The sequence below is a fragment of the Hemibagrus wyckioides genome, linkage group LG18, assembly GCF_019097595.1.
Source record: "Hemibagrus wyckioides isolate EC202008001 linkage group LG18, SWU_Hwy_1.0, whole genome shotgun sequence".
Taxonomy (NCBI): domain Eukaryota; kingdom Metazoa; phylum Chordata; class Actinopteri; order Siluriformes; family Bagridae; genus Hemibagrus; species Hemibagrus wyckioides.
The window spans coordinates 12840825-12853545 of NC_080727.1; the positions used below are offsets into that span (position 1 = coordinate 12840825).

At 38.4% G+C, this 12721-nt stretch overlaps 1 protein-coding gene across 1 annotated transcript in view; it reads left to right on the forward strand.

Moving 5' to 3' along the window:
• efna5a (ephrin-A5a) overlaps positions 1 to 11839 on the forward strand; it is a 62444-nt gene extending 50605 nt beyond the window's left edge. The window contains exons 3-5 of the mRNA XM_058415567.1: positions 6639 to 6704; positions 6836 to 6910; positions 7000 to 11839. Coding sequence (XP_058271550.1) covers positions 6639 to 6704; positions 6836 to 6910; positions 7000 to 7124 — 266 coding nt within the window. The 3' untranslated portion in view covers positions 7125 to 11839. The remainder of the gene's footprint in view (positions 1 to 6638; positions 6705 to 6835; positions 6911 to 6999) is intronic.
• Positions 11840 to 12721: the final 882 nt, after the last annotated feature.

Below are 12721 nucleotides of genomic sequence, written 5' to 3' on the forward strand. Positions count from 1 at the left end.
GACCACATATGAAAGGAATTGTAAAACGGAGCTCATTATCCTGAGACTTTGAGTAAGAGCAGTAGGACGTGTAACCAGTTGAAATGTTGGAGCTGTCAGGTAAACGGAAGGTTTTACAGGAATAGGCAGTGAGAGAATATGAGCCTGTGCACAGCCCACAGCTCTTTCCTGTGTGACTCAGTTTTATGACTCAACAGTTGCGGACTCGCTTTAACAAATAGCCAGTTACTCCGACCTACGGATGCAACCGAAGGGAGGATGAAATAACAAACAATCTGTCAGCAGTCAGGCATTTTTTGGCTCATATTGGAGTGTACAGTGGAGTGTTAAGGTAATCATACACCCACATAGCAGGGAATTTAATTTCAAGCAGAAAGCAACTGCTTAGGTTGCAGTCAAGCAGATCGTATCAACCCCAAACATTTCAGAATTGTTTGTAAAAGGCGAAAGTGTGTGAGCTAAACAGCTTTGGGCAATTGGCTTACTGCACGGAGCAAAGCTATTAATTGTCAGGAACTGCATTTTCCATAGTAATGCAGTATTATGGGATTTAAGTAGTGATACTGATATTCAGTTTGTCTCCTGAAGCCAGTACACACCTGATCCATCTGGATTAGCGTTGCAGATATTTATTTAGCATTAAAGAGTTCTTAAATGGGCAATCACTGAGATGTAAGGGGTTAACAAAGTAATTTTGTAAACGTAAAAATGCTGCATCATATCAGGACCTGTCCAATGCTATTAATTTTTATAGTTTAGCTAACAGCATGTCTCCAATTTAATGTAGTTTCTCTGATATAATGCAGTTTAGCTAGCAATATGTCTCCAATTTGCTGTAGTTTAGCTAGCAACATTTCTCTGATTTTTGTAGTTTAGCTAGCAACAGTTCTGTAATTTAATGTAGTTTAAGTAGTTTAGTTTAAGATCAGATAAGATAATCCTTTACTCATACCACAGCAGGAAATTTGCATAGTTACAGCAGCAGAGGGGTAGAAGCTAGGTAAAGAAAAAGATAATATCAAGACAAGGTGACTTGAAATGATGAGAGATATTACAGAGAGATTTAAACATAAAAACTTTTATTTGTTTAATGGATAACAGAATGTTTGCTACAATTTTCATAACTGTAATTAGTAGTCTACCTGCATATTTAAGGTAGCTGACAATTTAACACTAAATCAGACCAACAATTTCTTAATAGTAACTTTTGTCTATTTTTATTGAGCTGAGAAGTCCTGCTTGATGCCTTGTAGCTGTGATTTTGTATGTGTCCTCCTTTGTTTTGTTGGATTTACATGTCTGTGTATCTGCGTGAGCAACACTGCGTGCCTTTGTTACAGCCGGTGATGGTTAATCACTGCGAGTGAGAGGTCGCTCTCGCAGAGCCTCGGGGCGACACATTCGGCCTCAGAGCTGTCAGTCACAGGCCTGGCCTGTTCAGGAAACGATCAGTAGGGATCAGAAGGCCGGCCCCTGCAGGGTCAAAAGTGACCATGTTCCGATGGTTTCAGTCGAACTTTTGATTCCTGAATGGCTTAGGGCGGCATGTTTTTCCAATATGGTATGGGTGGAAGTCTGATCTTAATCTGGGAGGATTGAAATCCAATTTCAAGGGAGTTTTTTGTCTCTCCAAACACGTGTGATATGAAGGGTGGAGTGGGGGTGTGTTGAGGGAGCTGACGGTGGCGCTCTTTGTCTGATATGAGCATGCTTCAAAAGAATCTGTGCACTATAGTGTTAAAATCCGCTCACATTTCTACTGAAGAGTTAAGATTTGAGATATGGTGTCCTTTAATGAGTGATTTGACTTTATGCTGTTCTTTTAGAGCAAAAGAATGTGGTGTAACAGAAGACATCAGGGCGCATTATCTCACTGATGGGCATCAATCCATCTCCTTATCATTCATCAGACCTCTCAGTTTCATCTCGTCTGATCTCATAGCTGAAATAGTAGTGTTTGCAAGGTTTATCTTTGAGTCTTAAATGTGGATGCATGGCTATGCTGCAGATGTAATGTCTGCTATGTGAGTCTGGAGAAATGAAGAAGCTGCTCAGGCATTGGCAGCATGCAGTGGCCTTGAGTCTGGGTTAGTGTTGTCTTGAGTTGGTCTGAACTTGCACACTGAGGTAAGTTACATGATCCAAGCTAACAAACGTATAATTTCAGTGATGGACTGGACTCAAGTGTCTTTTATGCAACATTCACATAATTATCTTAATGTAGCATGGACTGGAATGTTGATAGCTGTTCTTTTTCACTGTTGCAAATTCTGAAAGGTAAATGAAGGCACTGGGAGTCTGTCATTCCTCTGTAAGAATGACAGGCACTACTTAAAACAGGAAGTAATTTGGCTTAAATAACCAGTGACATCTTATAACTGCAGAAAGAGTCTCGATGTGTACTGTAAAAGTAGTAAAAGATGGTAATAAATAGAAGGCGGTGCTAGACCCGCCCAGAGCAGGGCCAGATTTCTTATGGGATGTTTCCAATCAGCACCGGGCTTCTGCTTTGAATATGGCTGGACTCGAGACATAAGGCAAAAGTAAAAAGTAAATATGCTTGTGGGGACACGATTAAGGGTTTACAAACCCCCAGTTGTGTCCCTGTAGACAGAACATAAGTGCTTTGATTTAACCCATCCTCTTCCCACAGTATGGAAGGAAGGATGAAAGGCGAGACAGCAGACAGATTAAGAGCAGCTGCAGACCCCACGCAGCAGAGAATCATGGGGGTCAGAGCTGGCAGCAACGCACTGCATTCTGGGAATATACACAGGCTTCTGGGATTAACAAAATGTCCACAGTTCACATGCACATAGACGTCTGGTTGTAATATTAGCTCATACATGTATTCCTAATTGTTCCGATTATGATTCTTCTTCTCTTTTTTTAACCCATATGCGTTGAGTCAGCCCAGATTTGTTTGATGCCCGAGGTTGAGTCTGTCTTTCTGTACCATACCCACCTCAAACCACATCCCGCTGATTTGTGGCTGATCCATTAAGGAATTTACTGTCATCTATTAACACAAATGAATGATCTTCATTGTATAAGTAAACTCTGGAACGTTATAGCAGCAGCCATTTTGGAAAACTAGAATCATTTGACATTTTGGTAATGCTTCCTCCTCAGAGCCTTGTCTCCTAAAGTTTTCATGGACAATTGTATGCAAAAGCTGGAAGTAAAATGAATAGTAGTAAAGTTCATTTTAAGTTCAGTCTCGAACAACTACATCTTTACATCTTCTTTTGAGGCCTCTCCCAACAATTTTGCAGGAGAAAGAAAATTGAATCAATCAAAGCAGGGACATGGCCATGTTTGACTCAGTATTTTGGCTTTGTAGACGAAATAACTTGCAGAAACGCACCCTCCTGGATTCATATAATTGCTATCTAGACAGAACAGTTATTACAGACACCGCTCAGTGAAAATAATCCTATCCAAATAGGGCTTAAGAACTTCTGTTTGTAAATACTGACTCTTTCTGCTTTAGTAGCAAGAAGCTAAGGAATGGACATTCTAAGCAACAATACAATCTAAACTTGTACTGAGTTATCTGTAGCTAAATAAATAGTCTTTTTGGTGAATGTTTTATATATTTGCTTGAAGTACCACTTGTAAACCCGACATTAGTCAGATAGTGAATGGATAGCCGTTGTAGATCCCCAGTAAAATCAGTGGCATTGATTGAATGGAGGTCATTTGTATCGTCAGTCAAGATCTTTGTCTAACAGGTGTGGCGCTTATCACCTGTCATCTGCAGCTGTCGATGTTATTAGCACCCAATAGGACTTTAAGTAGCAGGCGTTGATGTATGTAGTAGCCAATCATGATTTAGAGGCAGGTGGAAAGATCATGTGACCTCTGTTAGAGGTCAGAAAGGTCAGAGGCACTGTAAATGTCCCACGTCTGGATGTTTAAAAGCATTTTGTTTGTGTTGGGACCAAAACAGGAGGTCAATTTTAAGTCGCATGCATATAAACTAAAACTATGTAAACCAATCGTAGATGTCTATTGTTTTGCACACAAGTTCTTTGAAGTCATTGAACGGAGGCATTGATTTGAAATGCTTTTTTATTTCTCATTAAACAGTCACCTTTATTTCTTGTGTGATCTGTGAAAGAAATAGCATTTCTCTTTCTCTCTCTCCAGATTCCACGACCCTCATTTGCATTAACTCCTGACAGCAGGAGATTACATTACCTGCTGCACAAAGCGAGGGTGGGCAGTGAAGGAGCCTGTCTCCCTGCTCCTTTTTAAGCACTAATAGGCTTTCCTTTATGGAAAGAACAAATTGAGAAACATGGCCCATGGCTGACAGGCCGGTAGGTACAGAATAGTCGATGTAGCACTGTCCATGTATATGGCCAGGAAATGAAATGAATGCTGATTGCGTTTCCCTCTGAGGCCCATGTGCTCGCACAGGCATTTAAATGAGACCTGGAACATGTACAGAGCTTGTGACATCAGCAGCTCTGCTTAGGCAGGTAATGGCTCAGAGGAGACAGAGAGTACTCCAGTATCAAAGTGCATTTGCAAGGGGTTTGTTTTCTATCACTTCACCATTCATGATACATCACAGCATGCTAGCAAGCCTTCTAGCTGAGGACAGTAAAGTTCTAATAATCCAGTTGTTCTTATTACTTTCACAACACTTATTTAAACTTTCTGACAATTTGCGATATTAGCATCATGTTTAGAAATAAACTGTTTTCTGTACTTAATTGTCTGGAATCATCTGGAAAAGTATACACAGTGTGCATTTATAACTAATTTAAGCTACTACTTTCGACCTCATTCATTGATTCACTGATTCCTGTATTTTTTCTTTCTTTTATTCATCTTCGTTTATTCATCATATAATTGGATCATTTCTATCCTAAATTTATGTATTTCTGTACATAAGCTGCATTTCTGTATAAGCTGCATTGTGGCGATGTTCACTGTTAAAAGCACTGAATTGAATTGAATCTTTAGACTCATGTACAAACCAGCCATGTCTTCTTGAACTGCAAATATAAAGCTATTCTTTCCTATACATGAACTCACAGTTGCCCGTGATTAGCTATTGTTGCTGTGATTGATTGGGGAGAGAGATTATAATGTCCTTCCCACCAAGACAGTATGGACACATTAGCTTTCTTGGACTCCCGGTCATAGATAGTTTTGGCATCTACAGGATTTGGACTCTCTACAGAGCAAACGCATTTCTGTTGCACCACTCAGGAGCCATTCAGACATTTTTTAAACATAAGGTCACTTATCATCAGATTACTACTGTTCACCAAATTGTCTGTCAGACAAAATCTCTATGCAAGAGGTCTAATCAGGGCATTTGGGTTGTTGGATTGTATTGAGTGTGATATACAAAGACATTAAGAAAGGTGTTCTCCTTCAGAGTAATGACTCTACACTATGATAAATGATAAGACAAAAGCACTATTCAGACCGGATTCGTTTTCCAGACATTTGTCTCTTAAGTAATGTTTCTGGAAGACGTCTGCAGTGATTAGGATTGATTCTTGCATGATAAGTGATCTCTCTAAATCACAGAGAAAATTCCATGTGTAGCTACTACATAGACTTCATTTTAATACAAACTGATTTTTCTCACCTTTATTATAAGCTCTTTTTTTGGGTGAGCTCACATGACCATTCTATTCTGTGTAAGGAACTCAATAACATTGAGACCAGCAACAGCATCACTTCTCAGACATGCCCTTTAAAAACGATAACTATATTTTAATCACTCTGTGGTTTTAGCAGAAGACAATAGATAAGAGCATGCGTTTCCTAGAGTGTGTTTATACTGAAGAAGAAAAATCCCCCAGATTACAGTGGAATCTTTATCCATTGATCAGTTTTGCATGGATATTTATTACTGGAGGTTTTTCTAATGCTCATGTTATAGAAGGTAAAATAGGGTATATTCTTTCATCTGTGAAAATTACTGACACAACAGATTGACATTACTGATATGATGGACAGAATTAAAGTCCCAGAGATACTCCTGTAGTAATTACATTAATCTGCCTCCTCATGTAACACTAATCCAATACAAATTTAAGTGGTTAGCTAATTCAGAAAAAAAAGTTTGCCTGACATTGAAAGAGCTTAAGCATCAAAGGTTGGGAAATGATACAGCCTGCTGTAGTGGTGCTCAAAACTGTGACAAGGCCAAAGAAACATTTGAATATTTATTAAGTATAGCTCTTCAAATGTTTGGGTTTTTTATTTTCCTTAAGGGTGGGATTTAGTTTGTATTAGAATGATGAAAGCATATAATTTGCATCCTGCATGCATGCGATTGTTCTTGCCAAATTCCAAAGCATGGCTGTCCAGATACACGACAAATTTTCAGGCACTTTATTAATTCAGAAACAGTTTAATTGTCCATGTTACTTATCCACGTAGTTTCATCCTGTGTGTTCTCATTGTTCCACTCTCAAAAATAATTTTGTTTTTACTTTTCTTCCACACACTATTTTCATCACTCTACAATCACTGAGGTCCGAGCAGCCACTTTTTAGCTTTGGTTATTTAGGGTTAAACATTTTACAGTAAACAGAAATGCTGTGACTTCACATGTGGCTCAGATTCAGCGAATCTAGTAGTAAACATCTTAATTGTTTCCACAGCCTCTACGGTCGCTGAAAATGGGAGAAAGACCTGCCTGAGGCTGAAAGTTTTCGTCAGACCAGCAAGTAAGTTTTACGAGCTCCCTGTGGGGTTCATTTAGCGCTGTTTCATCTTATCAAGAGCAGGATAAGAGTGATGAAAGGATGACATCATGATGCCTGTCCTAATAGAAGCCTGTTTTATGTTCTTCTAACAGACAACTGCGTGAAAACTGTCAGCGTTCATGACCGGGTCTTTGACGTCAATGACAGTAACTCAATAGAGCCCAGAGGTTTGTATGTTTAACTACTTTTCCTTTGGCGGTTTTTGTGATCTATTTTCCTGAATCTTCATTAAAAATAATTCCCATCTCCTTTTTAGACGATACGAGCCACGAATCCGCCGAGCCGTCCCGAGGGGACGTCAATTCTGCTGGACGTGTACATATGGCTAGTCTCCCGCTAGCCTCGGCCCTGATCATCCTCATCTCTCACATATCGTTATAGCGGCCTACGTGAGCGTGGGTGCAGTAACAGGTCCCAATCTTAACGCAGAAGAGGACTCTTAAAAGAGCACTTTTTTAAAAAGTAGACATCAGATGTCCTCATTATCTCCACTGAGATTCAGAACGTGTTCCTCTAATGAGAAGACACTAGAACTCCAGACGATGTGAGTGGGATCTTCTCATCCGGGATTCATTACAGGATCTTGGAGGATATCGGTACACTACCCAGATACATGTATATGCATACACACAACTTCTTTCATCGCGCAATGACATACCTTAAAACAGAAGGCTGAAAAGACATGTATACTCATTAGTTTTTTTGGGGTTTTTTTGGACATTATATTTGTATAAGGAATGGCAGACTCCTATCAACACGAGCCAGGTGTCTGATTTCTGGAAACATGGGAACATTTTGGACACAACTGTGTACAGGACTGATGGAGAACTGGTTTCAGAGTGTACCTTCTAAAAAAAAAAAAAAAAAAAAAAAAAACAGAAAGAGATAATTTTTAATGGGACGAGTCTTTACCTGAGGACTTTCTTGTTGTTTTTAAGGAGTTTTCTTATATAAAAAGAAATAAGCACTCGTCTGTTTTGTACATTGTGTACAGTTTAAAAAGCAGAATACAACAAAGTGGAGACTGTATTCTTGAAGTGAATAAGTGCTCAAGTGTAGTAGCAACAGTGGTATTTTGTTATAGAGTTTGGAGCCTCAATGATCAATTGTTTAAATGAACATACTTATTTGTTTGACAAAAAGCATTTTTTCCCTATTTATTACTCATTATTTCACCCACTGCCACTGCAGCTAATAGTGAGGTTTCACCCTGCGTTCACACTAGCAATCAGCAATGTAGGCGTAAAGAGTAAAACACTTGGGTTTGTGATGTTATGGGAAAATAATCAACAATGGGATGGAGTGATGTGACACAATGGATCATTTTCCTATAGCATCATGTAATATTTAATCCTCTTTTTACCTACTACACTACATTCACTTTTTATCCATTTATAGTTACATTTAATATTAATGGAACACCCACAAACTTAGTTCCTGTTATCACTTACATTGTGCCCTCACCAGACTCTGTTTTTTCTCTTTCATGTGAACTGAATAAGATAAAAAAAAACGAAGCTTGTCAGGTCTAAACTTTCCTGTGTCAGAAAACTTAAACTTACACCTTTACATCTGACTGTGCTAAAGTGCTAGAGACTCCATGCCATTCCATAAATAATAAATAAATCTCCTTACAGAAAGCATCACCTTAACAGCAATTTCACACGCTTTTTTTTTGGTTGTATTTTTTATGTTGCTGTTTTTTATTATTTTAAAATTATGTGGCGTGTCCAGCATGAAAGTCCCTATGAATGAGATGTTATATATAACAAAAACTCTAACATATAAGAACAAGCGCATTAACATACACAAGTGATTTGTAGCTGCACTACTGTCAGGGTTGCTGTATAAAAGATTAATCAACACCTCTGACCAATCAGAACCAAGAACTCAACACTGCTGTAGTATAAGCGCTGATCAGAAATGGTACTGTTCAAAATGTTTACAGGTTACTGTATATCTTCTACAGCGGCAGTGGTTAAGATGTTGGGTTTATGGTCACAAGCTCAAACCCCCCTTCTGAGCTCTTGAGCAAGGCCCAAGCAAAGCATCAGCTGCTCAGTTGTATGGAAGAGATACATGTAAGTCGCAGTGGATAAAGGTGTCTGACACGTTTAAAATCTAGTACATTTGTTCCAAATGCTGTTGAATTGGAAGGAACTGAAATTGTGAGTATAGAGAGAAAGAGAGATAGACACTGGCTAACCCTGCACAATGATTGGTTCAAGGAATCTACAGAACACAATCACTTACTTAAAGCCTTATATATGAAATCACACACATATCCACATTTTATCATTCTTTATTCATGTCTTAATGCACAGCTGAGTTTATTCATCACATCTGAAACTGCTTAGTGTCCTAATGATGTATCTTAACCTGTAATAATGGCTTTATCCCATTATCCATTGTACATCCAGTTTGTACAGCGCATAATTTCCGACACAGGATTGGATTTCTTGCTAATTTGTGTAAATCGGATAGAATCCCAATTCATTTTTTCATTGGAATCACAGCTTTGTGTCATAAAACTTGCACAGGTATGATTGAGTTTGCTTGCTAGTGTGAACGCAAGGTAATGAAATACATATTTTTTAAAAAAACACATTGGGTTTGTAGCCATAATCTGAGTTAGATGTTTGAGGTTTAGACATTGCCATCTTTTTCCAGTGGTTTGAACTGACTAATTGACTGATTTAAAATTTAAAGTCTATGATGGGAATATGGTGAAGATTTCAATGTGCTATCATTATCACATGTTGCAGATGAAACAAAACAAAACAATAAAGCGTAACGCCATGCATATCTGTGCACGGTTTAAAGCGTCAGGGCAATTTTGAACATCTTGAGTAAGTGTATAAATCATTATCTTAAAGACATTAAAGTGTTCATTTAACATGTCTAAGTTTCGCTCTCAGCTTCTTAAAGACGTAAACATGATATGTGCATGGCGAGGTGATGCTGACAGAGCAGTACACTGTAGCCGGCCCTGGTGGCAGCTGGAGGCCTGAAGTGATTTAATAGACTGTTTGAAGTCGTCCAGGATGACAGGAATGCAAGCCACATACTGTGGCCTCGTGTGGGTCATTTCTGGAATTAAAAATCGACTGGCGCGTCAGACCGTACCGGTGTCCACTTCAACGGTAGGCTAGCGTTACTGACACGAACTCGAACTAGTGGGGGAGGGGGACAAAAGTCTTTGTTGCAATCGATAGTAATGGGCTTTGCAGATTGAATAAAATGGTAAATATTTGCCTCAGTCTCTGTGCCGGTTCCGATTTCCTGCACGATACAGTTAGAGTGTGAGTGACTGAAGAGGCTGTAGCTTTTAAAAAGTCCTCTGAAGATGAAAAGATTGAAATAGAGCATTTGTTAAAGAACAAGGAAGACATCGAATTTAAAATGAAATGTCTACAATTTTAACCTTACAACAAATCATCCATGTTTTAATGTTGCTTTTTAAACGTAACTAAACTAACCACATGAATTTTATAGCTAATGATCCTTGCCTTAAAACCGCAGTCACGTTTGAAATTTGCAGTTTTACAAAATAGTCTGAACAATAAAACTGGACTTTTGTCCGTACAATCTCATTCCTTTCAGCTTCAACAGAGCAACTTTTTATAGCTCTGCCTCTTCTTTTTCAAATTTAGTGTTGAGCTACAGTAACAAAACAACTCAAGAAAAAGATGAAAATTTTTCACTGAAAGAAAACAGATCTGTTGATTGGAGATTGATTGCAGTGTGCTGCTGTAACGAAACAATCTTTTTTTTAATAACATAGGAGAATATTGATCCTAATTTTATGGATACTGTGTATCCGTAGGTTGTCTATGTGATATATGCTATACAGTGATAATAGGAGCGAGACGTTTAACATACAAAAAAAAAAAGATGCTAAAGTACAGTGTTCATGAACATGTTGATTTCTTTTATATGTGATGCTAATGATTTTCCTGTGCATGATTTTAGTGGTGTGCTGGATCAATAAAAAAAAGTAAGGGTGATTTTTACTTTCATGCAGGTGGATATGAAGCTTGCAGAAGAAAAGGACACAGAAAGGTCATGATCATTAACATGAGAGCGTGTAGAGAGCTTGTGCAGCGATACATGACAAATTTACAACATTCATTCTTTCGTTTGTTCTTTCTTTTATTTTCAATAACTGCTTTTTCCCAGACATAATGGCTTACACGAATAATTTTTTAAATATTTTTGGGAATCTTGTCCGCTAAGTTTGTTAAAAAATAATAGGCAAGCCAAAAAATAGCTATGTAGTCAATACAGTTTGACCATAACCCCTTAACCTCCCGAGCCTAGCTCTGAACTCCCTGTCGTGCACATTTTAGCATATTCCCTGCTCTAACACACTTACTTCAACTCAGGGGCTCAGGAAGAGAGTGTGTTAGAGCAGGAAAACACAGAAATACACAAGACAGGCAGGTTCTTTAGAACCAGGTTGAGTTAAGCGAATATGATATACATGTAGATAGTGAGGAATCGACGTCTGAACCACTTGAGTGCTTATTTAGGGTTTAAGGGGTTAACCATGAATTAGCCTTATTAAATAAGAAGAAGCAATGCATCTCCAAAATCCTTGTATCTGCAACATGGCAAAAATTTCTGTCATATGATACAACTGCTGTTCAGTGTTGGCTGTAACTTGTCACTTCATTTCTGTATAAAAAAGTACCTGTTAAAGGGGTAAAGAATTGACAGTGGAATGACGATGATGATGACGGTGATGATGATGATGATGATGATGATGGTCTTGTCTGTTTTAACTTTAACCAAGCATGAATCATTGCACCCATTATTGTTTTGGATTGTTGCATTTCCCCTTAGCACTGTGACATGATCACGTAGTATGTAGATTCACACTCACCTGTTTCAGTCATGAGCCGTCTTCAAGAAGTCTGGCTCGGTTCCTCCGCACGCCCCGGCGCTGGTCACCTTCACCTGATGCTTGAGATCTTCTGCTTTATGTTACACACATTTTTATATCCTCAAATGCCATTGTTTGTAAATACACTTGTCAGAGCAGCTAAAACTAATTAAAAAAAAAAAAGATTCAATAAATCTGTCATTGTTGTAAATGTGTCTCTGGTGTGTTGCCTCTCCATTAAAAAGCACACACTCGCTGTACTATGATGTCACCAGGATGAGTTCATACAACTGGCTGGTGTAATAATAATGAGCAGCGGTGGTAGGAGCCACTAGCATTCCACTTGACAACAAATCAGTTAAATGAAACATTCTGGACAGAGATTTGGTGTTTGTGTATATAATTCTGCAGTGTAATATCTGCATTATATCATACGAGATGAAGGAGAAGCAGTGTGTGCTCTTACTGATCATGGATCATGTGCACTCTACTCTTTGCTCCCATTGATAGTTGCTGCACTGAGTCACTCCATATTTATATCAAGTTCAACTTTTCTCAACATTGTCGCATCGCTGGACACGCCCACATCTAGTCACCAATGGCTACTGTCAATCATGTGGCCAGAAGTTTCATGACTATAAATGACTATAAATGACTGGTTTCTGGTTGCTATGTGTGTGTGAAAAGAGCATAAGGTTTCATTTTTTTCTCTTAGTTATTCAAGAAGCCTATATATATAAAGCCATATATGTCTATAACATTCACATTACAATTTGGCAGATGCCCTTATCCAGAGCGACTTACATTTTATTATTATTGAAAGTATCGAATGCTAAGCACCCAAAGAAAAATTAAGGAACTACAGGAGGTTCAAAAGGGTCTCTGTTAACACTCAGACTTAACACAGTTGATTGTTTCCTGATAACAGCATGCCCCGAAGTATTTTATTCCTCTTATACCACAGCAATTTGTCTATATTTCTGATGATTTATTTATTAAAGGATGACATCACATTTATGGTTGCAGCTTTACCTCTGACTGTTATAAAGATAATTAAATTTCATTATATCAATGATTACACAGTTTGCTGAGG